Genomic DNA, 26708 nt, shown 5'->3' with positions numbered 1-26708 from the left:
AAGATGCAGTAGCTTTAAAATTAGCAGTTGACTGGTAGATAACTGCTAATGCATTAAAACATTTTCCCATCTTAGAAGTGAAATAATGTGCCAGTGGAATGAGTGCTTCTTCCAGATTAAGGAGTTATTGACTTAAACTCCTATGTCTTGCTGAAATGTTACTTGTAAGTTAGTTCATCTTACTTCAAGTGTGCCATGTTTTCACTAGAAGCTGGACCAAAATTACTTGCAGGGTGCAAATACAAATACATGCAAGTATTTCTCTCTCCAGCACACATTAAACATCTTTGCCAGCACAAGCACATCAGTAAACCCTCAACAGTGCGTGGCTGTGCACTGTATGTCCTCCACTGCAATAGACCTCCAGTGGGTTAATGGCAAATAAAATCCACTACATTTGGCACATGTTCCTGTTCTGATCGCCAAATGTCTCCACTGGTACCTCGCTGTCTTGGCGAGTCAGGTCATTTCCGACCAGATCGATGTCTGCCTCCAGCTGCTCCACGTCTGGCTCCAGCCACCTCACAGCGCCGCTGTCTCCATCGACCCGATGAAGCTGGTGATGATGGAGATGGAAGCGCCCAGTTTCATGGAGAACATTGCAGCAGAGGGGGATATGGTATAAACTCCTGTATGAAATGTTTTTAAAGGGAGGACTGAATGAGCCCGTACCTTTGTTTGCGAGGCGTCGGCCTCCAGCAGGCTCAGGCCGGTGGTAATGTTCAGCACCAGCTGACGCAGCAGAACCAGTCCGCCGTCCACTTTCTCCAAGTCCATCAGCAGAGCGCGAGCGCAGCCGTCACTTTCTTGTCACAAAACAAGGGCTTTAATGTCGAAGCTCCATGTCAAAACTGTAAAATGAGCTTTCAGCGATAACTTACTGTGGCAGGGATCATCACCGCTGCTGTTGGCCCCCGCGGCGCACTCTGTCAGAGGGATGAGACATTACAGTGGCTTGCATCACATCAGGACCACTTAATCTGACACTGAAAGCACCACCGAGCCTGAAAGGACTGTTGAATAAAGACCTTGGTGGCGCCTCAAACACCTAACGATGAAATCCTGAACGACAAGAGTCACAAGTGGTTTATATGTAAGGTATTACAGCAGCCACATGTCCTCTCTTTACACATTTTATCAAGTGATTTTTATTTCAATTCTCCTGGTGTGTCAGCAGCGGCCTTGATGCCATGTTGTTAAAACAGAGACACACCTGAGCCTGTCAGGACACCAGTGAGTCAAGGTCTGTCCATGTCAACAGTATTCAAAGGGTAGTTTACACAATTTTTCTAGGGTTGTCAATGTGTAAAACGTGCTGGCTCTGGTTACATCTTTAGATTTCATATTGTTACTTTAAATCTGATTTTTATAGCTAAACTTTTTCCCCACTCACCTCCAGTCAGAGAGTCACAGACGCTTAAGCTGCTGTCTGTGCAGTTGCAGGGTTTGCAGACGTCTCCAAGCACCATGGGATTACCATAGTAGCCAGATGCACACCTTCAACGTGAAGACGCATATAGAGTAAGATGATAAAGTTCAGATGATTATTGTTTATATGTAAATGCTGAGTTTGTGCCTCGCCTCTCGCAGCGAGCTCCTCTGTAGCCTCTTTTACACAAACATTCAACAACTCCCGGGCTGACGTCGAGGCAGGCTACTGCAAAACTGCAGGGGAAAAGAACAAACATATATTCAAAATATATGTTACAAAAATATGTGAAACTAGAACTTATAACAGATCAACAAAAACTGTTGCCAATTTTGCTGTGACATCGATCGTTTACAACGCGACTCCTCTGGTATTCGCAGTCTTAAAAGGCGTCACACGGTTTGACCTGACAACGTTTTCCAGCGATTCCTTGGGAAAGTTGTCTGAATCTGTCAGATTCTTGTTCACGGGGTTGTTCAAGGGGTTGCCTTCTTCAGGCGACCCCACTGACTTTATGTTAGACTGACGTCTGAACTCCGGTCAGGGAATCATAAAACCTTCGTGAAATTTTTGTTTTGTTGGATTTTGAAAAAAAACAACAAAACATCTGACTTGTACCTCCATCTTAAGTCAAGTGACCACAGAAAATGATGCTGCCACCACCCTGCTTCAGTGTGGTTATGGTGTTCATTTCGGTGGAGATCAAAATACCTTTTGAAAATGACCCAAAAATGTTTGCACAATTTCATTGGATATCTCAAAATCGTTTGAGACATTAAGTCAAAAGTTCCAGACTTTTGTCTTACAATCTTCAGTGTCCCTGCACCTTCCCTCTTGTATTCTCATTATATTGGAGATCAATTCATTTTTCATGCTGTCATTGTTCTCCCATATGTCCTCTACCAAAGGATTTATATAAAGACAAAGGACTGTTTTTGAAAAACTCTCCTAACTCTTGAATTCCACAATAAGATTGATTTGAGCTCTCGGCAAACCGTGGCTTTAGCAAAAAAAGAAGACAAAAAAAATGCATCTGAGAAAACGGCAAAAAAATCCTACTATGACATCTGAACTTTATTCCATTTTAATCGGATTAACCATGAATGCTGAATCAAAAGCTGCTTCATTAGGGGCGTCATTGTAGAGATTTGTTGTTGTTGTTTTGTCTGCTGTAGTTTTCTTTCTTACAGATTTGTTTGAGTTGAATAACTTTGTAACATCAACGGTGGAAAGTGTTCTTTGCGATTGTCTCATTTATCATGTCACAACTTCAGATGTTAACAGGTGTGTGCATGTGTGTGTGTGTGTGTGTGCGTGTGTGTGTGTGTGTGGGGGGGGGGGGGGTGCGTGCGTGTGTGTGTGTGCGTGTGCGTGTGTGTGTGTGCGTGCGTGTGTGTGTGTGTGTGTGTGCGTGTGTGTGGGTGTGTGTGTGTGTGTGCGTGTGTGTGTGTGTGTTCCCTCTGTAGAGCCACTGTAACTGTAACGTAGGTTATTAGATGCTGACTTGTTGCGTGTGGAGGGACAGGCCCGGCAGGTCCTGTTGACTGCGTGTCCGTAGAAGCCCTCCCTGCACCGCTCACACCGATCCCCCGCGGCGTCAAACCGGCAGTTCTGGAGGTGACACAGACAAAACACACTTTTCCCACAGAAGTGAAGACAAAACCAAACTTGGGAGCATTTTGCACCTCGCTTGTGAGCATGCGGTTGAAACCAGAAATCTGCATACAACAGATAAAAACAAAAAAAAAATTCTCACTGTCTGAAGCTACAGACCAAACCCTTTTTGTTGTTGTTGTTCTAGCTTAGTTCGAATTACACAAAATGACTTCCATTCACTAAATTTAAGACTTTTTTTTGGTGAGAGATTATCATGGATGACAGCTTTTTTAAACTGTATGTATATCTGGTTTCAGCTGATGTGTGTTGAAGCACCAACCATGCAGTTCCCTGTTTGTGCTTCGCACAAATCAGAGAGTCCGTTGCAGCGGCATGGCACACAGCGTCCCTTACTTGGTCCTGTCTGTTCTCTGTAGAAGCCAGGGGTGCACTTTCATGCAAAAGAAAACAAAGCTGCATGACCTGGTGAAGAAAGTTATATGAAGTGCTCAATTTTTCCATTATTCTTAGGCGTGTCACCGTTCCATAAAATGTGAATAGATGGGTAATATACGGTTTGTTCTTTGCCTTCCTTTGAGACATATCTGACTTATTTCCTACCAGAGACAGTCTCTCTATTAAAAATAAATCATTGTAAATCTAAATATGCCATGGATGGAGATTTCTTATTTATTTATTTATTTATTTGGTGTAACAGCTACAGGATTGTATCCATTCACTGCTTGGCACAAAAATATACTAGTTACAATCTCTAAAAATGCAACGCAAATCTCGTCTTTTCAATTCAGATTATGAAAAAAATAAAATAAAATCCCAATCACCTGAGCAAGCATCACACTTCCAGACAAAACCTCCAAATTTGCTGATTTACCTCTGGGACAGCACCTGCCGTCTGGTCGCTGACGGAGGGATCACAGAGCTTTTTGGTGCCACGTTCATTCCAGAGCCTCTGAGTGTCTCTGTCGTGCCAGCCTTTTGAGTTGTTCTGAGCAGGAAGGCAAACTGGAGCAAAAGAGAGAAACAACCACAGGGCAAACCAAAGCAAAGACGCTTTCTGATTCATTATTTGTCTTTCAGCTTCTTCTCATTAGGCGAGCTGTGGAGAAATCCTTCCTCTTAAGAGCAATGTGTCTCTATACTGCAGGGTACTCACCGCGGAAGGTGAACCTTGGAAAATAGGTTCAGGTTCAAAGTTCACCGAGGTGTGGTTGGACTTGCAGGCATGAATTTGTTCAAGAAAGCAGCGGAAAATAATGAACGAAGTGTATGAAGGGAACCGATTCTTTGCCAGGTGGGAAAATATTGAATATAAATTAGTAAAAACCAAAACCCTGGAAGCGTTTTTTTTTTTGTTTGTTTGTTTGTTTGTTTTTTAAAATAAAAAGCTACAGATGTGAAGTTAAAACATTTAGCAATTTTAGCCTTTTGTTGTATGTGCCAGTCGTGAACTCAGTTTTAGTCATTAAATTTGGTCCTACTAAAATGGCGTCATCCCTCAAATGAGCCGTGCTTGCAGAACAAAAATGTTGCAATCATGAGACTATATTCAAGTAAAATTTGTAAACATTGGCTAAGATATCTCTGATAAAGTATCTTCTTCAACATGCAAAGACATTTATAAAAATGCATTATTTGTATTAAAGCAAATTTAAACCAAGCTGGAACAGAAAAAGTAGCTAGTGAGCTAACATGCTAATTAAATTGCACATCAGACGTTAGTGTTTTGTGGAGTTTGTAAATGTTTCCGGGGCTTTATAGAAGTTAAAATTGGCAACTATGTTCAATATCTGTTATATCTCTGAAAAGCTTTGATGCTTTTTCAGGGATTCTTCAGACATTAACTCTCATATTCAAACAGCTTGTGGATGAGGGAGAAGGGGAGGATTTGTTGTTTAAACTACGGAGGAAAAACAAGCATCTGCTGGATTCATAGTTTACCTCACTGGCTCAAAATGTGCCAAAACTCAGTTTGTCCACCAAGGTTGTCGCTGCATTCATCAGACCTGATAATTAATGGTGGTTGGACATTTTCCCGATGAAAACAAGAGACAGATGTTAGGGGCTTGCATTTCCCCCATGTGCATAAAATGACTTTAATGAACATTCTCAACTCTTTCCAAGGTTAAATATCCAACTTTTATTTAAGTTTTCAGTTTGAATTTTTTTCAACAAGTTGTACAAACAGAAAAGTCTGAATAGTTGAGAATCTACACCCGAAGAATAATTTCTTCTCCGTCCCTGAGAGAGGTAATGCATTCCCTATGAGAGCCTGATGTCAGACAGGTTCACAAGAAATGTTTTTTAAGAATACAAAAAAAAAAAAAAAAGTGTTGCTTATAGTTTAGAATGGTCTGTTCTTGAAATCATAAAATTGGGTACAAAGAGTAGCTTGCAATGCCACAAGTATTGCCGCCGTTCCGGGCCATCCGCATGTATCCGCCTTCACCCCAGCCAGTTCCCCAACTAGGAAAAAAAGAGAAGAAAATACATAAAGGCATACCTTTTTTTGTTTTTTTTAAATGACACAAAGTTTTCCCCCAGAAAACATGCTAAGCCTGGTGGTTGGGCACTTGGTCAGTCATTCATCCTGCACCCCATTATGTTTTTGAGTCAGGGTTTAAAGTCGACAGGAAATTTGAAAATATCCCTTAATAATAATGTGTTATTGGAAGATTAATACCTGGACAACAATTATAAAGTCTTAAAAATGCAAACATTTTAAAAAGGCTTGAATAAATAAGCAATGCTAATCCTGGTGGGGGCACAAGTAAAGCCTGGTGGCCCGCCAGGCTTATAATACACTTGGGAAACCCTGGAGCATTTTGATTGACATAAAAAGTGTCATAAATACCTGTTCTTGATGATCCAGTAGTCCTGTCCTCCCTCCGACCCGTAGCCGACCAGCAGCACTGCGTGGCTCAGGTGGTTGGAGTTACAGGCGGGCTCATTGTAAATTCCTGTAGAGAAATTCAAAGGTGAAACTTTATGTAAAAACTCCCTGCCTTTTCTACTTTGCTGTTTGAATTTTGAATCGTCATGAACAGTACAATGTATAGATTCATTACACACAGTAAAATATCATAAGCATTTATCTCGGATCATTTTAATGAAGGCTTTCAACTAAGATGAAACCAAACCTTTGTTCACACTTTTTCCTTCCAAATAACTATCTATTAATGTGCTGAAATACAGGACTTAGCTTTTTTTAAACAATGGCCTTTTTTTGTTCTTCCTCCTCATAACAGGTGAAAGTGACTCCCCTAATGTTTCTGCATCCAAGCGTGTTTTGCTCTTGGTCTTATGTAACGTATTAATAGCTTGATAAACTGAATTTTAGATTTTCATAATCATAATTAACAGAAACAAACACAACATACTGCCCCACATGCTATAAATTCCTACATGTTTTGGTTATTGCAACTGAATTACTGAAATAAAATGACTTCTGATGGTGTACTAATTTATTTATAAATGTGTCTGTTCATTGTTTTCTCGCCATTTCCAGCCTGGAATGTGACACTAGATTGCAGCAACAAAAACAAACCTGACCTTTTGCTATTTCTTGAAAACACTGCTCTCTAAATGTGCAAAAATTTTCATAAATAAACAGAGCTTCACATGCAAAAAAGAAAAAAAAACATGGTAAAACAACATCTACATGTTGATTTTGAACTGGAATCACTTAATTTCTAAATCAAGCTCATATAGCTTACAATCAGTTGCTTGTTTAAAACTCACAAATAAGAGGCAGCACAAAAAAGTAACTTTGCTGTTGGAATTAAATTTTGCTCTAAACTGACACAGGAGGAAAAGTATCTGTCTCTGTGTCTGCAGTCTGTTTATATTCTGCTGCAGCTGGTGTTAGACAGGTGCAAAGCCCCTTGGGGGTTTATAGAAGTTGGTCTATCTGCCAACTGCTTTGGCTGAAAACTGATGCAAGAAAGATAGTGATGCTGCTTAAATTTCCAGGACAGACATGCGTTTCATCAAATCAGCTAACAAATTTTATAACCACTAATTCATATGTAAACAGAGCGGATAGTAACCTGAGCTGTAAAAGAGGAAGCTTGCGTGATCAGCATCCACAGCTACTGTAATTGGCCCGATGGTTGCCACGGCGTCGGCCAGCGCCTGCTCGTCTCCTTTGGGAATGAACCTGTAGTCTCTGATATGAGCCACTGCAAGCCTGCTGTCGTAGAAGCAGGGCTGTGAGTCCTGTGGAGAGAAACGAACGGCCCGGGATGACGAACTGTTCACAGTTTGAGCCGACAGATCTTCAGACTGGGCCTCACCACAGAGGTGTATGGATAGGTGTCTGTCGCCTGCAGACCGTTGCTGATCACGTAGTCGTAGGCGTTGGCCATCCAGGCGCCACTGCACCCGTAGGTGCCGTACGATTTGGAGCAGTCCACCAGGTTCTGCTCGCTCAAAGACACCAGCTGACCCGATTTCTTGTACAGTTGTCCTTCTATTGCCCCTGTTGTGCTGAAGGCCCAGCACGAGCCGCAGTAGCCCTGAGAAGACAAACCACAGATTGTGACTCTCCTTATGAAAGAACGTCGGACCATCAGATGTTTTCTCACCTGACAGTCCGGCAGACTCGTTTGACCTGGGACCAAAATTTCTGAATTTGTTACATTTTCAGCCGGTGCGGTTCGCTTTCACACTGCACTTTGTCAAAGTATTTGAAAAACCTGTTCACCTTTTCACCTGTGGGGGCGCTGCACCAAGAACTACTAAAGGAAACGACACAAAAAACTTTGCAAAATGTGAAACATAAATGGAATAGTATCAGATTTTAGCAGTTGTAGGATTTCTATTTTGTCTTTGGTAAAAGACCACCAGCCATTTCTCCATCTAGCACTTACCCAGAATGCCCTGTGCTTTAGTTCACTTCCTGCTTTTGGAACGGTCCACATCCACATATGCTTTTGAACCGTGCCAGAGTTCAATTAGGTTTTAGGTTTTTAGGCGAACCAGAATTCGCTTTTTTGGTTATGTCAGAGTTCGATTGCGCATTCACACCTCCCCGAATGAACTGGACTTTATATGACTGTATCCTTAGTCTGGATAGGACATGGTGAATTGACTGCAGAGGTGTGGTCTTACCTGGTCTTTCACCTCAGTGACATAGCCCATGCTCCTGTAGTCAACAACCGCAGCGTCTAGTTTCTTAGCGTTGTAGCGCAGTCTTCGAGCTGAAACCTCCCTCCCTCTCGGCACAAACTGGGCGTTGATCATGGCTCCCTGCAGATTTTGGTATTCCTGCCTTGTCTACAAGTTGAAAAAGGACGCAATTCAGGTTCTGTGAAGTTTTTATTCAGCAGTGAGCTCAGCTACCTGCAGTGAACAGATGTTATATTGCAGTGAGTTTGTAGACAAGTGAAGGAATTAAGTTTGGTTTCTCGGCTAAGCAAAGTTTGTGTACATGATGTTGCTTGATGCAGTTGTTTGGCTGAGAAAGCAGCAGTAGACTTAACAATGGTCTCTTGCTGGACTGAAGATGTCTAAGGTCAACTTAAAACAGCATTTTATCTCCGTTAGATAAACTAAAACAAGGTCAGTCTTGTGCAAGGAGACAGACTACAAAACTTCTACATGCAATTTTATTTTATTTCTCTGTGTTTCTGTCATAAACAAACGTGAGAGCAAAGCAGCACTTCTTACAAGGTCTCCATATTTATTCATGGCCAGAGAAAAGGACATCTTCCCCATGAGAAAACCTTGGTTGTGGTCTTCAATCTTGCGCTTGTTCTCCTCCCAGATGGCCCTCCGCCGCAGGTCGTCCTGAATAACAAATCAAAGAATAACAAATCAAAGAATAAAAAGAAAAACTTGTACTCTTGATTGTGTTGATGTGTTCTAGCCATCTGTTCGCTCTCACTGATTCGTCGTAGCTTATGCCATGGCTGCTTTTCCAGATCTCCCACTCAGTCAGGACCACCTCATCCGACTCCGACAGCACCGACTGCGGGCTGCACAGCAGGACGGAGAGCAGGGCCGCCCTCAGCAGAAAGCTCCCCAGCCCAGCTGGAAGGAAAGACGACAAAGAGCCACAACCTCTCGTTGAATTGAGATTTTTTTTTTGCATTGTATTGTAAAGAAGGTGGCAGGAGTTCACTGACCCAAACACCGGGATCAAAACAACACTGTGACCTATTCTGTCTCTTCTCCTGAGCCCTCATTTTCAGAACTACATTATTCTCCCTCTTCAGTTTTAAAAGCACGAAGCAATTTGATCACGATATTTTGTGGTCGTATCACGATAATGATAAAAATGACAATGACTATTTGCTGCTTTATTTTAGGTACAGTATCACCATGACACAGCAATCACAACCCAACAAACGCAAAGAATGCTCTTGAGAAACATTCCTGTTTGTATGTTTCTTACGTGCACAACTCAGAAAAAGAAGTGAGTTGTTAAATTCACCACTAAACTGTGAATTTAACAATATATTTAAATTAATTCATATTTATTAATACTGCAGTTTAACAAACAGTGCAGAAAATAGTAAAATTAACAATCCTGACAGTACAGAGTTTTTGAGAGTTTTAATACATCATTAATTGGAATTTATCACAGCGACTATAAATCACAATTCTTATAAGAAGATATTTATCAAGATAAATGAGAAACAATACAATTAACGCCCACTCCTATCACACCGGCGCCACATTCAGTTGGTTTCACAAATAAAATAAAACACAGGATCCCGGGCTGCCTACCTGCACACAGGTGAGTCTGTTTTGTTCCCATGTTGCAACACCAACTCCAAGAGCATAGTGACTCCAGCTGCCAGCCTGCTATATAAAGCTTTCTGGTAAACTATATGTTCCTGCTCTACTTTTACTCTATCCTTAAATGAACGGCTGCGCCAGCAGCCTGCAGTGGCATTAGTCAACAAAAATATGTTGTCCTCCAAACCCTCTGCAGTTATCACCTGGAAACAGCTAAAGCTGCACTATTGTTAATCCCTCAAATACATGTTTGTGGCCGAGCACAACACCCAGCACAGGCGAAAAAGGGACAATGTGTCTAATCTGATTAAAGTTTTGCACTGAAATGACATCAGCTGCAAACGGCTGCATTTGAATGAGCACAGAGTTGATTCTGGTGCATTTATGTGAGCAGCGTTTCACTGAGATCACAGTCTGGGCTTTACTTTTTGTAGACTTGATTATTTACGAAACTCTTTAATTGTCACGTGGAACCGGGAAGAGTCACAAGATCAATTATAGGAGAAAACATCAAGGTTTCAACTGAAGAATTTTAATTCAATTTCAGTCTCAAAGCATTTTTTTAAAAAAATAATAAAAACAAAAAAGATTCCTTTTTAATTAGATTCTTGAAGAATTTTACAATTTATACAGCGTTCCCAGTCACTGGACTTTTTGCAGAACCACAGTAGGTTTCAGTGTATTTTGGAGGGGATTTTATGTGACTCTGAAGTGGAAAGAAAATAACACATATTGGCACACATTTGTATTCTGCCAGGCAGGGAGGGATTTAATCAGAGATACAGCCCAAAGCAACTCAGCTCAGGCAGGAGAAAATGTAAAAAGATAAAATAGAATATTAATAATAATAATAATAATAACTGATAGACTTGTAAGCCCCTTGTGGGATGAAGTGAACACGTGGAATAAGGTGTTCTGACCCAATAAGAACAAAATTGGCCCAACATTTGGTCCTACATGCAAACTACATGTATGCATGTCAACATTCCATTTTCTGCTGTATGGCTTTCTTTTCTTTAACATGGAGACGGAAACATGTTAGATTTTGCAAAAGGACAACCCAAAACATGTAGCCAGAGCTATACAGTGGAATGGGTGAGGTCATATTCATGCTCAATAAAGGCCTAGTCAAAGTCCAGACTTAAATCCGACAGAGGATCTGTGGCATAGCTTGAAAACTCATGGTCGCAGGTGATTTCCATCCAGTCTCCCTCAATATTATGCAGAGTAAAACGGGCATAGATCTCAGTTTCTAGATCTGCAAAGCTGGTGGAGACGTAACCTTGGAAACTTACTGTCACAGCTGAAGGTGCTTTGAGGAAGTATTGGCAGACCCCCACAACACTCGTAAGATTTTCATTTATAAAGCAATTTTTTAAAAACTCTATGTCAGAGTACTCTTACAGATCATCTTGTGTTTGTTCTATAAAATCCCAATAAAGTGCAGTAAAGTTTGTCCTTTAAATGTGACACGTGAAAGGGCTGTGAAAGCTTTTGTACCCATTTTTAAACTAATACTTCTTATTTGAGTGAACTTTTGATTGTGCAATTCAGAAGGAAAATAACAAAAATAAAGTGCAAAATTATATTACTGTTTAAAAGTTCAAATACCTCTACCTCGAGTTTGATCGTGATATATTTTTTTCCCACCTGTATTCTGCAGCGCCCTCTGGTGGCGGCGCTTCGTCCCTGCAGGGCTCCACTGCAGAGGCTGAGCTCAGCTTGACTCGCTCGCGCTGTCATTATGATGTCCGCGACGGGGCAACACCCAAACAGCGGTGCCGCAAAACAGGCAAATTACGCGCAGCATCGCGTCTAATGAGGGAGTGCGCGTCCAGAGAGCGTCATGAGTCACGCCTGAGGTCTGCAGGATGTCTTTCAAGGTAAAACGCAGCTTTCTCCATCCATCTTGGGCCCCGGGCAGGCTGCCCGGAACGGGCCTGTATCGTCACAGGACGCACCGCGGCAGCTGTGTAGTCGGGATTTGTCTAGTGACGTGATGCGTTTAAGTGTAAAGGAAATAGCGGTTACATTAGACCGAGTCGAAGAGTGTAGCATGTCTGGGGCACAATAGCTGCATTCAGAGGCTCACGAGTCTTTGACGTTGGGCACACAACATTTTGAAGTTAGTCCTCGTTTTATTAATTGTACTTCTTGTTGGGGAGGCAGACGTTCTTAAAGTAATCTCTTTAAGTGGTGGCAGTCAATGGTTCTTGACTGGTGCATCTCCCAGGGATGTTCAGAGTTGTTTGTGAAGATATAGTAGATCTCTTGTCACATTTGTTGGTCTTCTTGTAGTTTTTTTAACCCAAAATAAAAATAAAAAATAAAACAAATCCTCCATTGTTTTTTTAAACTCACTCTGTACAAATTGTGTTACGGTCAAGGACAAGAACTGGACAGAAAAGAACCATAAGGCTGTCCATACATAACAGTGGAGGGACATTCAGACTCCTGATTAGCACTACTTCAACATAGGAAAAGTGGCTGTCCAAGAAATCACTCCAAAAATATCTGGTTGAAAGGCCAGTCGAGCGCTGAATAATGACTAGAATATTTAAAAATGACGTAATCAACAGGCAAAACTGCAAAGTTATGTCCAAACTTTAATGAGTAAAATGAAAGAAATTAATCCAAATAAAAGAACGAGCAGGTAGAAAATGACAGGCAAACAAAACTTTAGAATGAACAAGAAGTTGTGCTTTAGCGTGAGCTGAAGGTGTGTGTGTGACTCATGATTTTTTATTTCTTCTTCAAGTGAGGTTACTCTTTAGGTAGAGTGAGCAGAAGTTCTTCTCACGAGTAGCAATACTTTATAAAAAAAATGTTAGTCAAGGAACAGTAAAAAAGATAGCCTAGTGAAACTACTTTTATGGGATTCTACTTGTGCCAAAAATATGCTCATCTGCTTAACGTGCGTTTGTAACAAATGGAACTCCATAAAAAAGTACTCCGCCCCTCAAAAAAAATAAATGAAAGGAACTGAATTTTAAGTTGAAAAGTTTAGCTTACCCAAAAAATAAAAGTTTTGGGTTGCCTAGAGACCACTGATCTGTCTTTATGGGTTACTGACCTCTCAGTTGCACACAGACACAGCAACCTGTGTGGCATCTACTCGCAGCGGTCACACACCACGGTGGACACTGTCTGCAATCAGAGTGTGTAATGCTATAATGGTGGTTTCAGTGTGAGCGCTTGTTGTGTGCATTTACCCCCGCAGAAGGAAACACCCCTGGCTAACGCCGGGTTCTGGGCGGCCAGGAAGGGAAACCTGGCTCTGCTTCAGCTGCTGCTCAACAGCGGGCGAGTGGACGCCGACTGCAGAGACAGTGTACGGACGCTGCATGCCCCCCCGGCCGCACGCTTTAACCGTAACCCATCTGTGGCAGAGATACAGAGAGCATCGAGCGTTACCTTTGTGGAGCATGTGTTTGTGTTTGTATGTTTACTTTTTTTTTTTAAGTTTGCATATTGTGAATTTATCCACATCTCGCTATTGCAGTTCTCTTATCTCTATGGGGATTCATATGCATGTTTTTTTTTTTTTTATAGCTTTTGTTTTTGTTTGTCTTTCCTTTCTAAGAAAAAAAGTGCATTCTCACTTATATAACACCCTTAAACACCAAGGTTAAAAAGTATTTGCATACAACAAACGCAGACAGTAAAAAACAGAAATGTGAAAAACAAAGGATAAACAATTTGACAAAAAAAATCTTATAAATACTCCCAATACCTGAATATACAGAATTAAAAGATATATACACATAATTTTTTTCATTGTCTGACTTCTGAAAGCTACAAAATTAGGAGAACAAATATTTCAAAGATTCATTTATTAATGCCTTCGAAATCAAAAGTTTACATTCAGAATGATCTCTTCCTCTTTAAGCAACGAGGGAAAGCCCATTTGATGATGTCACGACTTGAAAACTTCTGATGGGTCAATCGACATATTTGACTTAATTGGAGGCACACCTGTGGAAACACCCAGAACACACTGCTATCTTATTTGACACAATGGGAAAAAGAAAAATTTGGTCGAATTTAACTTGAGACAAGAAGAAGAAATGTGTAAACCAAAAATAAAAGCCAAAGCAGAAAATCCTGGGAAAAAAATCCTGAAGGAGCAAAATCTGTGCATTGCAGCCATTTTTAATCCTGGTCCCAGATTATGAATAAATACAACCTTCTGCAGGGTTGACTAATTGTGTGTTTTCTTGTTTTTTTTTTATTATTATTTTTGTTATTGCAGTATGGGACGACAGCGCTGATGGTGGCGTCATACAGCGGCCATTATGAGTGCGTCAAAGAGCTCATTATGCAAGGAGCAGACATTAATTACCAGAGAGAGGTAGATCTGCACCAGGACACATCACTCACAATAGTTGTTGACAATAGAGGAATTTTCCTCAATAACTATTATCATCAGGAAACTATCGCTTCTGTTTTCGAAATTCTCCATTCAGCTATTCGGCACACAATCAGAGAAAACAACACGTATATTTCTAGAGTGACACAGTGATTTTTGTTCCTGTGAGTTAAGGTTTTTGTTGGTTAGTTTCCAGATCTAACTCTTAACTCTGACAGACGTGTAGAATGTGCAGGTTCTTTGGAGAGCTCCTTTAATGTCCTTTATGAAAAATATTAACTAATATCATTTGTGAAGCAAAAAGAAAAATGTGTTGTAGTGATCAACTTTCAGTAAAAATAACATCAAAGTCTTGAGTTGACTAGCAGGGCAGTAGTCCTCCGTGTAAACAGCTGTGTCTATTTTTATCCTCAGACAGGTTCGACGGCCTTATTCTTCGCCTCGCAGCAGGGACACCATGACGTCGTGAAGCTGCTGTTTGAGTTTGGCGCCTCCACCGAACTACGGACAAAGGTTCGACGTAACCACGTGGAAAACGCCGGGCGACAGTTCAGCTGTTTGCCAAGAATGCATCGGGGCGTGTTCGCGTTCTCCATTTTGAGTTTACACGTAAATTTCATGCCGTCTTTTCATGTTGCGCCAACAGGATGGTGGCACACCTCTCACCGTTGCCTCGCAATACGGACACTCAACGGTGGTGGACGTCCTGTTGAAGAACGGAGCCAACGTTCACGAGAGGCTAAACGTGAGATGTGCATCTACGGGCCTGTCTCTCCTCAGACTGTCACGCCCGATCTGTTCTGTATTCTGTCTCCCTTTGTGTCAGAAACCTGATGGTTAGTTGATCTCGGTGCAGCAGGAATCCCGTCTCTCTGGTTTTCCCCAAACTGCTGAGTCAGTCATGACTCAACTTGAGCAGGATTAGCATGTGCCAAAAAACAGCAACAACCTTACTGTGCAAAAATGTATTTTAATTATTGGTGCAGTTAGTTTTGCCTCTGATGTTCTTATTTATTTATTTATTTATTTATTTTTTTTGTAGGATGGAGCTACACCTTTATTCCTAGCTGCCCAGGGGGGTCATGTGACTGTGATTCGTCAGCTGCTGGCTTCTGGTGCCAAGGTGAACCAAGCCAGGCAGGTAATGCCCCCCACAGGCACAAATCACTTCACATGCCTGCACTTGTCACCTGTTTTACCCTATAAATCTGTATAGTTCTGTCAGGTTACCGTTTGTCACTCAGCGTTCACATTTTGCAACAATGCTAATCTGAGCGCCTCATCTTCCACTGTGTCCAGTTTCATCAAGATAACCAGTAGTTTTCTAGTCACGTCTGCCGAACATATCGGCACACAATGCAGTCGAAACGCAGGCAAACGAAAGCCTGACGTCCACCAGTAGCTAGGAGATTATGACTTAAACGGGCGTATCCTTCAACTTTGTGGTCCTGAATGTGTAAACAGTGTTTGTTTTTCTCCACGACCTTCTGGCCATCCATCTCTCTCCCAGGATGGCACGGCACCCTTGTGGATGGCAGCACAGATGGGACACAGTGAGGTGGTGAAGGTCCTTCTGTTACGCGGAGCAGATCGGGATGCTGACAGATTGGTACGTTAATCCTCGTACGAAAGTCACTTCAGATTGGATTGGAGAGCTGGATAAAATGACTTTACCTTGAGAAAGTCTCCATGACTGTGTTGAGACAAGTCATGAGGTCAAGGAAGCGGTATTTTATGTTATACGATCTTAGTTTTTCATGATTGATGTCTCAATCAATGTGCTCAAATAGTGCATATTGCTGTCACAGAAAATACACAGTCTTCTCTTTGTTTCAGAGTTTGTTTGCATTAACTAATTACCTAATTAGAAGAATTAAAAAAAGAAAAGATTAAAAAAAAGCTTAGACCTGATTTGGAAGGTAAATGGCATTTTTGCTGACATTTCACAAAGAATCTCACACAAAATTTAAAGCTGCAGTATTTTGGTTTCGCATTTTATTTAATTTTTTTGGTAGTTGAAAGCAGCTGGAGCTGATTTGTATATTTTTGCCTCTCAACTTTCAAGGATGGATCGACGGCGTTATTCAAAGCAGCGCTGAAAGGACACAACGGCGTTGTCGAGGAGCTGCTGAAATTTTCTCCTACGCTCAGCCTTCTCAAGGTTAGGAATCTTCTGGCTCTGGCAGAAGGTTAATCTTCAAGTTTCCTGCAATTCACAACTAAATGAAAGATAACAGAGCAGGCTCCCTCCTTGTCTTGTCTCCAGAATGGCTCCACCGTCCTTCACGCTGCCGTCATGGGCGGGAATATTCGGACTGTCCTTCTGCTGCTTGGAGCCAACGCCGATCCCGCTTTACCCAACGAGGTAACTCTCCTAACTTTGCTGAGAAACTGAGCTAAAAGACGTGCCTGGATCATCCTTGCGTTCTGTTTCGCAGCATAACGAACTCCCCGCCGATCTCACAAAGAGCGATCGCATCCTGAGGGTTTTACGGCAGAACGTTGTGAACGGAGACAGTTGATGAAAGCCCGGACTCTCCTCCTTCACGTCGGACTCTCGAGTGATGGCGCATCGCGAGGGGGAAGAACGACGTCAACGATGTCAAAACTGCGACATGTACTGTACACGGTGCTTGGTTAATGATAGTGGCTTAGACAAAGCTGTGAACAAACCTGAACTGAATGTAAGATAACAGACATCTATTAGCCTTCTCTATGCTGTCTTTTCCTCAGCACACATTTATTTGTTTGTCTCTAACAATAGAAGAATTATGGATATTTTGCACACTATTTATTGGCCTTTTCAATAAATGTTATAAATGCACTACCGGTCTCCGGCGTTTGGTTCTAAGATGGGAGGCCTTGTAACAGGACACAACAATAAACGATAATATGGCATAATACTTTGTGTAACCAGAATATTTCATTTGTTATGAGGGAATTTTCGATTTAGTTTATTTATATACTGTCATAAATAATCTAGTTTCTAATCCAGTTATCTATTGATCATCCTGTGGAACTGTCACTTCACAACAATGATAGAAGAACTGGGTGCTAGGCGTACTTTATATAGAAAAGAAGGGGGGGGGAAATACAGACAACTTAATGTTAGCAATAAAAAATACTTTGTTCAGGAAAAGTGTATGGCAAAACAAATCAGTGCTACACCAGGAGTTCTTTCTGTGACAAAGGAAACTAAGAATGTGCTGTGGGATAAATGAATCCATCTAAGTCGAGAGCAAAAAGAGTGTTAGCTCTCACTTCTGAGTTCAAAACTTTTAATACCAAAGGAGGGAAGAAGTCATTAATATTATATTATTTAAGCTAATTATTATTTAATTTATTGGTATCATTTCGTTTATATATATATATTTTTAAAATTATTATGTTGTGATTTTTTTTTTTTAATCTGTGAAATTAGCTATAAAAATTATATCTACTCAGTTAATAACTAGTATCAACAGGTTCATCACTGACTCCTCTGTCCAAGGAGATGTTACCGCATGAAAACAAGTCCAGGTGTCGTCTAATTAACAACTTTACAAAATGGACGTAGTTATGAATCGTGACGTCAGCAGTGACTCGGTAGGTTCGAGGAACTGAACGGAAACGTTGGGAAAACAAACGGGAAGGATGACAGTTTGGTCACGTGAGCACCGCGGAAGCAGCAGGCCAAGTTCAGATGCGGAAGAGAGACAAAACCTTCGGGATGTTTGTCGACGAAAAGTGCTCTGAATGCGACTCTTAAGTAACCGAACACGAGAGGAGAAAAGAGCCACGAGTTCTTATATTTAGTCTGAACGCGCGAGGACAGGTTTCAGCGGCTAATGGCGGGCGGAAACTTACAGGTAAGTGACAGACTTTTAAAAAAAACAAATGTCGCGACTCACCTGGAGACCGACACGAGCTCAGCTTTAATAAACAAACTGATAAACTAATAAATAACTCGTGTTATTTCAAATTGAGCTGTTTTGTCACACACAAAAAAGTTCATAACGGCATAACGGCGCACTTTTTACTCATTATTAGTGTTTTTAATTATTTAGAATGTGATGTCTTGGGAAGTCGGGACATTTTAAAGGAAAAATGTTCTAGTAAATCCAATGATGGCTTAACTTTTAAGCCCCTTATTAAATAGAGCACAATATTATCGTGATTTAAACAACAAACACTCACCTTTTAATATCAGCACTGGCATCACAGCTTAAAAAAAAGGACAGGGGCGTGTTTATCACCGAGTGACGTCACTTCTTTATTAGCAACCCTGATTATGTGGGCATGTATTGAACGTTTCCAAAAGTCTTTATCAATTTCCTGTCTTCCTGTTCGTCTTTAGAAAGCTATTGACCTGGCCAGCAAGGCATCACAGGAGGACAAAGCCAAGAACTACGAGGAAGCCCTCAGATGTTATGAGCATGCCATACAGTACTTCCTACATGTTATCAAATGTAAGGAATCGCCATCCTTCTCCTCACTCAACTACACAGAATTAGATTATTTATTTTATATATATATTTTTATTGTGATTCTGTGTGTTATCGCTGCAGACGAGGCGCAGGGCGACCGAGCAAAGCAGAGTATCAGGGCAAAGTGTGCCGACTACCTGGACCGAGCCGAGCAGCTGAAGGTTTACCTGAAGCAGAAGCAGAAGAGTCCGCCGGCCAAACCCGTCAAAGAGTCCGGGGACAAAGGGTCAGAGCCGTCGACAAATCAGAAATAAACTGATATTCAGCCGTGTCTGTTGCTGGTGTGAATATTTAAACGCTTCTTTTCATATGTTTTTACTAAGAAAGGAAGTAAACTACTGCAATTGTCTGCTTAATATAGAATTTGTGTCCTGATGATTTATTGTTTCCTTAACAATCATAATTATGTGAAAAGCTTTGTGAACTGAAATTGAATCTCGTTACTCCCTGATTTTTGCTATGTTTTAGGAGTGAAAGTGATGAAGAGGAAGATCAGGAGAAAAAGAAATTCAAAAATCAGCTCTCAGGTGAATGAAATTATTGTATGATTAAATTCTGAGAAAATCTTTAACTCAATGTAGTGACTGAAATCATTTTTTCCAGGTGCCATTGTAATGGAAAAACCAAACGTGAAGTGGAATGATGTTGCAGGCCTGGAAGGAGCCAAGGAAGCCTTGAAAGAAGCTGTCATCCTCCCAATCAAGTTCCCTCATCTGTTCACAGGTATTAGCACAAAAATGTAAACAGAAAAAAAGAGCCACAAACGCATGGCCTGTTTCTAACTCCGTACCGCGTGTGTTTTTGTAGGCAAGCGGACTCCATGGCGGGGAATCCTCCTGTTTGGTCCTCCGGGAACAGGGAAGTCTTACCTGGCCAAGGCGGTAGCGACAGAAGCTAACAACTCCACCTTCTTCTCCGTCTCCTCCTCTGATCTGGTGTCCAAGTGGCTGGGGGAAAGCGAAAAGTGAGGTTCTGGTTTTCAGGATGACAATTTGAATGTGTAGAGGGGGGTCCCACTGTTCTAATTTCCTGCTTCCAGACTGGTGAAGAACCTGTTCGCTCTAGCGCGGGAACACAAACCGTCGATCATTTTCATAGACGAGATCGACTCCCTCTGTGGCTCGAGGAGCGAAAACGAGAGTGAGGCCGCTCGCAGGATCAAGACAGAGTTCCTCGTTCAGATGCAAGGTGACCGAGAGAACGCTTGAGTGCCGTTAGTCAGAGCTAACTAAAGAAATGTTTCGTTTTTCTCTTAGTAATCCTTATTTCCTTCATCTTTAACTGCTTAATTTTTGTCAACGTTGCAACATTTTTCTCCCGCCAGGCGTCGGAAATGACAACGATGGAATCCTGGTCCTGGGAGCCACAAATATTCCTTGGACATTAGACTCGGCTATCAGGAGAAGGTTAGCTTAGCGCGAGTCCTTCCTGTCACCTCTGAGGGTTTATCTGAGCTGGCTGTCGTCCAGATCGTCCGGACACCGAAATGGTTTACTGAAGCTTTTGTTCTGGCGCCAGGTTTGAGAAGCGGATCTACATTCCTCTGCCAGAGGAGCACGCCCGCTCCTTCATGTTCAAGCTGCACCTGGGCTCCACCCCCAACGGGCTGACGGACGACGACTTCGTCACTCTGGGCAAGAAGACAGACGGCTACTCCGGAGCAGACATCAGCATAATTGTCAGGGACGCCCTCATGCAGCCCGTCAGGAGGGTCCAGTCAGCGACTCACTTCAAAAAGGTAAGAAAACGTCTTTCAGGTTTTTTCATCAGCTTGAAAAACTTCTTTTGGAAAACTAGAAATATGCCAGAGTTTGAAACATTCGTTCAGTTTTGGGGATAACTACGTTGTGAAAAAATAAAATTATTGTTTGTGTGCTTGGTGAACCATTTCTGTGTTAATTTGGTCTGTTGTCTTGTTGAAAACATTTACCAAACCCTGGTACTAATAAGAACTTTAAAAGTTCTTGGAGGTTTTGAAAGAGCAACAGAACTGCAGCATCACAGATCCTCAACCGTACTTAACAGTGGGCATGAGGCGCTTTCTGCGTGCCAAACTTACCTGGAGTTGTTGTTGGTGAAAAGCTCAATGTATTGCAAAGATTACTAAATAAACAGAATCCAAAAGTAATGTGAATATATTTATTTGTTAAAATAACATCTTGATTTAATCAGTACATCTGAGTCCGATTAATTCAAACCTTTTAAACATGCTTAAGAATTGCTAAACAAAGTAACTTTCCTGTTATGCCATTAGAGAAAATGAGTTCTCTTTAACATTTCTTAGGCTCAATAAAATGTTACGGAAGAGGCTGTTTGTGGAGATTTGACCAACTAATAAAAACTGCCAAGGAAGTATGTTTTGGCTACATTTATTTAAGAAATTGGCACTTGCACCAATAATTATGCTGGCTTAATACATCTTTTTTTCACCATGTTGTTGTTTTTTCCTCACTGAATAAACATACTCATAGAAAAAGGTCCACATTTTTTCTAAAGTATTCAGTGTTACATGATGTTTAACATAATAATGAGCTAATTTAATACACATCTTTACCAGTGGTGTACTTTGCGTCAATACAGACAAGCACTATGTCAGGAAATAAAAAAATAAGGAAATACATTTTCCCAGGTTGGTGACATACACGCATGGATTTGCATTTGGTCTCCTCAGTTTCAGTCTGTGTACATGGATTTGTTTCACAGATATTATTATTATTTTTGTTAGCTCAGCATGAATCTGTTGTAATTTGCAAACAGTCTCCATACCCAGCTGTGCTTCCCTTCTGTTTCCACATAGGTCTGTAACCCTAAGAGCGGCAGGTTTTCTTTTTTTATCTGCTGTCCATCCAAACGCTTTCATCAAACTTTTGTCCGATCCCATATTTTAAGGTTCGCGGATCCCCATTTAACAACCCTGACGTTGTGCTTGACGATCTGCTGACACCATGCTCACCTGGAGATCCCAACGCCGTAGAGATGACATGGATGGAGGTTCCTGGGGAAAAGCTGTTGGAGCCTGTGGTGTCCATGGTAAGAAACCAAATCGGTGCTTTTAATTTACAATATTGATGATCAGATTGATCTGGTCCTGCCATTACCTGCTCGGTGGTCTCTGTGCAGGCTGACATGCTCCGGTCTCTGAGCAACACCAAGCCCACGGTCAACGAGCAAGACCTGGACAAGCTGAAGAAGTTCACGGAAGATTTTGGTCAAGAAGGTTAATCTGCTAAAGATGGAAGCTTGGTCATTTTTTCCTTAATCAATTATACTTAATGTGCTAATCTTTTGGTCTGCTAAATCCTAGAAATGCACAATTTGCGAGGTTTCCAGAATGTACCTTAGAGTTGACCGTTTAATCTGTTAAGGGTCTGGAAGCTAGTTCTGGAAGAAAGTGTTTGCGAATACACAGACACGTCTTTGCACCTTTTCAACACTACAAACATCACCACGTATAAGGTGGATTTATTTTGCACCAGATAAACTTTGCTTTAAAGTTTACTTTTATGACTTGAGGACCATTTAAGTTTACAAATGTTGCCTCATTTATTGACACGAAATTACTTATTTTCTTTTCTTTCATTTGATTCTTCTCAGGCTTTTAGTCTTTTGGGTTTTGGTGCTTCTGAAATGAATTATGGTCTATTCAAAGAAGCTTTTTCAGCAGTTTCTGTGTTATGTATATATGTATATATCTGATTTCTTCATTATGATGTTATTGTGGACATAGTTGGTCATGCTTAGGCAGTGACTTTTGGGGGTAAAAATGTTTATAGAGTTTGTCGACATATTGTTCAAATCTGAGGTCATTTTATGAATCTTCTTGTGTTCTGTGAACAAGACTCAGGGCTAAATAAACAGAATCCAAAAGTAATGTGAATATATTTATTTGTTAAAACAACATCTTGATTTAATCAGTACATCTGAGTCCGATTAATTCAAACCTTTTAAACATGCTTAAGAATTGCTAAACAAAGTAACTTTCCTGTTATGCCATTAGAGAAAATGAGTTCTCTTTAACATTTCTTAGGCTCAATAAAATGTTACGGAAGAGGCTGTTTGTGGAGATTAAATCACACACCTTTAGGTTTTTTAAACAGAAATAAACTTTAACTGAATGTTTGTGCACCAAACATGAATACATCAATACAATCAAATCAAAACAGGAGGTAAGGTTCAGCAGCTGCCAATGAGTCAACAACAAAAAAAGAGAAAACTAAAAAGTCCAAACATAAATTGAAATTGAGGACTGCAGAAATTCAGTGTCCCTTTAAACTTCAGGATAATGCTACTGCGCCTTCAGACTTGCTGTTCTTTTTCAAAAAACAAAACGATGCAAACCAACATTTCTCCAAATGACTTTAAAGATACTACAGGGAAAGTATGTGTTGATTTAGTGCCTCAATCCCAGTCTGACTCAAACACACACAAAGCCAGGGGCACACTGCAAATCTGCAAATGGAAAGTAAACAAAGGGTACAGTACAAAAAAAAAGTTCATTCATTTTGCAAATATGAAAGGCCAACTGTGTGTGAATCTGAAGCAAACTGAGGAAAGCGACGTGCACATGATAAATGATCTAATAAATAACTGCTCGGAGAGAATAATCGTTATGGTTTTGGTTAAAGATATTTCAACGCACACATCACAAAAGGAGCAAAAACACTGTCTGGAGTATTGGAAAGTGCTAAAAAGTATTTACTAGGCCATCCACTCTGCCACAGTCATGTCTCACTGATGCAGTCCAACAGAGGACACACTTCATTTGAAATCATGTGACTGCACTGACCAGAGTGCACACTGCAAGCTGTAAATAAACGCTTAGCGAAGCGGGACCAATTAGAAGACGGAGAAGAGCGAGCTGATTGCCAGACCGGTGGCTGCTCCGGCGAGCATGCCCAGAGCCACGTCCCCCGCATCGCCGCGCGGCCGCTCCTGGATGATCACGTGGTTCACTTCGGGGGCAACGTATCCACCTGAGACACATGACAAATTCATGAATTAATCCTCCACTTGCAGCCAAAAACCTAATACAGCTGCAGTTATGCTGAGCGGGGTGGAGTTTATTTACCTTGATATTGATATGGGTAAGCAACAGCGTAGGGTCGCCCTTCGCCAGAGTATATAATCTGTGTGGGATGAGCAGGCGGAGCGCTGTAGTCTCCGTATGGGCCTGGAGCATAAACCTGGGAAAAATCCCACATGAAGCTTACAGATACAGATGAACACTTCCACAACGTCTGCACTAGATGGCAACAAAACGTAGGTTTGAGCAGATGAGCTGCTCTTAAAGGGGCTCTATTATGAGTTATCCAGACACATAGTGCTACTTTACAGCAAAATCAAATAACCACGTTAACTTCAGTTGTCATAAAAATAACATAATGCTCAAACAAGTCGATTTAACAAAATACCGCCCCTTTAAATAGTAACTAAGTTTTCACTGGGTTTGTTCATTTTCATTGTAAGGGAGTCTGAATGGCTTAAGCTAAACAAAAGAATGAAACAATACAAAATGCAGAGTCAGAATATGGATGATGCTTTCTATTTTTCCAGTCGCGTTAACGTTGGTTGCTCCTTTTACCTGTGGCTGGGCGTACTCCGAGTAAGGAGGAGGAGCGGATGCCACGACTTCCTGCGCAAAGCCAATCTGAGGAGCAGCTACCACCTGTGAAACATCCAACCACCAAAAAAAAATTAGACTTAATCAGTTTACCAGTTTACTGAGCTACTTGCTAAGACAAATGCAACAAAGCAAGCACACTCATAGAAGGTTTTGGTACCGGGAAACTGGTGAGAAGTTGTGAGGAATCAATGAGCTTAATGAGTGTGATTGGAAAAATTCCCTTTCTGTTTTCATTTATCATTAGATTAGTTGAAAACGGCATTAAAATAACACCAATATCATTTCTCGTAATAATTTCTGGCACGATGTAGAACTTTGTGTCTAAAAAAAAATTCTAAAATATAATGAACTTTATGATTGCGCTGTGACAAAACGGAGCGCAGTTCGAGACGTGTCAAATAGTTCATGAAGGCAGTGTAGAGAAGCAAAATATGAGAACTGTCTCACATTGCACAAAAAAAAGGGAAAACTGCACACATAAATATGAGTCCTTTCACACAAAAAGATTTCCATGAAATGTACGGAACATTCACCGTGTTTATTCTGGCATCCTGCAGTGCCATGGTCCATGCTCTGCAACCAGGAAGAAAAACCACATTAATGTCAGATTACCCAAATTCTGCACACTTAAACATGCAATTAAACCGCAAAATTATTAACCTTCCTGACAAATTTAAATATGAAGTTATTTTCAATCAAGAGGTTTGTTTCTGACAGGAAATGATAGGCATCTCTTCAAATATATTCAAACTGGCATGTTAAAAATCATTGCCATGACTAATCTTCCGCTTTCCTCAAAAATGTTCTGTCAGAATATCTTTGGAGAAAGCCGCTCCAAAAGATTCATTATACTTACAGTCAGAATGAAATATTACTTGATACCTAAATATGCCTGGAATATGGATAATTTGGGGCTGAGTGTCAATTAATAATTGACATAATAACTGGAGAGTATATTTGCTGGCTTACAAGGCATCATCTGCACTGTCTGCGCACAAGCTGATGACCCGCCCGTCTCTGCACACAATCTGGAACAACGCGTCACGCGCTTTCCCATCCGGTGGGTTCAGCTCTGGAAGGAAGCACAAAAACAAAAGAGGTGGCCCATCTAAAACGATACCAAAACAACACTTCTCATCCGCTCAATGAGCCAAAACATGCAACAATACCCTGACAAGCAGCAGAGCCGCGGATGTTAATGCAGTGGACTCTCATGTGGATGTCATCCTCCATGTCACGCCGCTGCTGGTCGTTGTAGAACACCAGGCGCCCGTCGGCCCACAGGTCAAACCAGTTTCTTTTCCACCGCCGCAGGATGGTGCCTTCAAAACAAACATTACAATTGTTTTTATAATTATTGTTATTATTATTTATTAGGTTGTGTTTCTACAAACATATACATATTTATGCGCTACTTAACTGCTGATTTGCAAGTAGAAAGTTTTAAAGCTTGCTCACTTTGTCTATGGAGCCAGCCACTTTTTACCACAGCCATCTCAGAGGAAAGTCCTAGACAGAAAAGAAAAATAGTAAATATCATGACAGTGTCTTTCTCACAACTCCAGAGGATGATGACTGGGTGGGGCGTGTCTAAGATGAACCTCGTGAGTGGTAAAACAACTACCAAGTCCACAGCGATGCCTATAAAAACCTACAGCAATAAAAGAAAACAAACACCTATGTTTTCTGATGGATGTATATAATGATTTAGCAAATGAGCTGATTTTGCATATAGCTTATGAACTAATATATTTAAGCTAACCCAGAAGAGGCTATTGGTTTCAAAAACATTGTTGACTTTGTATTACATCAATAATTTATCCGCTGTTCAACTTCTTTAAAGTTGAACTGTTCAACTTTTTTAAAGTTGAACAGCGACCTTTTATTTTTACTTTGACTCACAGGGGTCCTTAGCTTAACACTTTAAAGGAATAGAAAGCAAGAAATTGGTCACATGATATTGGTAAGAAGAATATGGGGTTAAAACAAAAACCGGACACAGGATTTAGTGTAAGAAACAGATTAAATATTCTTAGCTAGTTGCTTCCAGCAAACAGCTGGAAAGTCCCAGACATGTTAGCGCGAGTTTAAACTGTTTATAGTAAAGTAAACACTCCGACTGCACGCTCTTATATGACGTTAAAACGTGTTTTTGGTCTAAATACTTACTTGAGTCCTCAAATGTTTTGGACGAGATAACCTTTCTTGAGGATAGCGAGAATGCGGAAGTGATATGCACAATAACACGACGTGTTGCTCGGAGCAAGAAATATCTGACCGTTCAGCGAAGTGGACACATCGGAAACATCCGTTATGTCTTCGGTCCGGGATTCTCGTTCAATCCCGCCCACAGAGCATCTTCGCGAATCAATAGTCTCTGTGGGAGAGGGCGGCGTTTGTTTTCAATGACGTCATCCATCAGCTGACCGCGGTGGAAAATGCCAGCAAAAGAAGCGAAGGTGC

General features: G+C 41.1%; 5 protein-coding genes across 5 annotated transcripts; 2 read left to right on the top strand and 3 right to left on the bottom strand.

Annotated features, from left to right (window-relative positions):
• Positions 1–391: 391 nt before the first annotated feature.
• LOC129369438 (laminin subunit alpha-3-like) lies at positions 392–4207 on the bottom strand. The gene is made up of 8 exons (XM_055044836.1): positions 3918–4207; positions 3366–3476; positions 2934–3040; positions 1582–1665; positions 1394–1497; positions 882–926; positions 673–806; positions 392–556 (listed from the first exon to the last, which is right to left on the bottom strand). The coding sequence occupies exons 1-8, from the start codon at positions 4107–4109 to the stop codon at positions 392–394; spliced, it is 942 nt and encodes a 313-aa protein (XP_054900811.1). The 5' UTR covers positions 4110–4207.
• Positions 4208–5165: 958 nt separating this feature from the next.
• Positions 5166–9822, bottom strand: cts12 (cathepsin 12). The gene is made up of 8 exons (XM_055057317.1): positions 9776–9822; positions 8931–9076; positions 8714–8833; positions 8156–8320; positions 7339–7560; positions 7093–7261; positions 5898–6003; positions 5166–5509 (listed from the first exon to the last, which is right to left on the bottom strand). The coding sequence occupies exons 1-8, from the start codon at positions 9804–9806 to the stop codon at positions 5410–5412; spliced, it is 1059 nt and encodes a 352-aa protein (XP_054913292.1). The 5' UTR covers positions 9807–9822; the 3' UTR covers positions 5166–5409.
• Positions 9823–11485: 1663 nt separating this feature from the next.
• Positions 11486–17124, top strand: LOC129377411 (ankyrin repeat domain-containing protein 29-like). The gene is given in 11 exon segments (XM_055057330.1): positions 11486–11651; positions 11654–11670; positions 13008–13118; positions 14040–14138; positions 14571–14669; positions 14803–14901; positions 15199–15297; positions 15667–15765; positions 16222–16317; positions 16423–16521; positions 16595–17124. Coding segments are annotated over 11 exon segments (948 nt in total). The 5' UTR covers positions 11486–11605; the 3' UTR covers positions 16679–17124.
• Positions 17125–17779: 655 nt separating this feature from the next.
• Positions 17780–22493, top strand: LOC129376684 (vacuolar protein sorting-associated protein 4B-like). Its single transcript, XM_055056268.1, has 11 exons — positions 17780–18004; positions 18493–18604; positions 18704–18848; positions 19091–19149; positions 19226–19345; positions 19430–19586; positions 19662–19810; positions 19947–20028; positions 20141–20360; positions 21512–21652; positions 21743–22493. The coding sequence occupies exons 1-11, from the start codon at positions 17984–17986 to the stop codon at positions 21842–21844; spliced, it is 1308 nt and encodes a 435-aa protein (XP_054912243.1). The 5' UTR covers positions 17780–17983; the 3' UTR covers positions 21845–22493.
• plekhb2 (pleckstrin homology domain containing, family B (evectins) member 2) lies at positions 22491–26552 on the bottom strand. The gene is made up of 8 exons (XM_055056279.1): positions 26415–26552; positions 25704–25754; positions 25415–25567; positions 25215–25317; positions 24779–24818; positions 24204–24287; positions 23691–23805; positions 22491–23595 (listed from the first exon to the last, which is right to left on the bottom strand). Exons 2-8 carry the CDS (start codon positions 25738–25740, stop codon positions 23459–23461), a joined length of 669 nt encoding a protein of 222 aa, XP_054912254.1. The 5' UTR covers positions 25741–25754; positions 26415–26552; the 3' UTR covers positions 22491–23458.
• Between the last annotated feature and the right edge of the window lie 156 nt (positions 26553–26708).

Source organism: Poeciliopsis prolifica, unplaced genomic scaffold (assembly GCF_027474105.1).
Source record: "Poeciliopsis prolifica strain line A6 unplaced genomic scaffold, Auburn_PproV2 SCAFFOLD002, whole genome shotgun sequence".
NCBI classification, from domain to species: domain Eukaryota; kingdom Metazoa; phylum Chordata; class Actinopteri; order Cyprinodontiformes; family Poeciliidae; genus Poeciliopsis; species Poeciliopsis prolifica.
The sequence above is the reverse complement of the archived record's forward strand: the minus strand, read 5'-3'. Positions and strand labels throughout refer to the sequence as shown.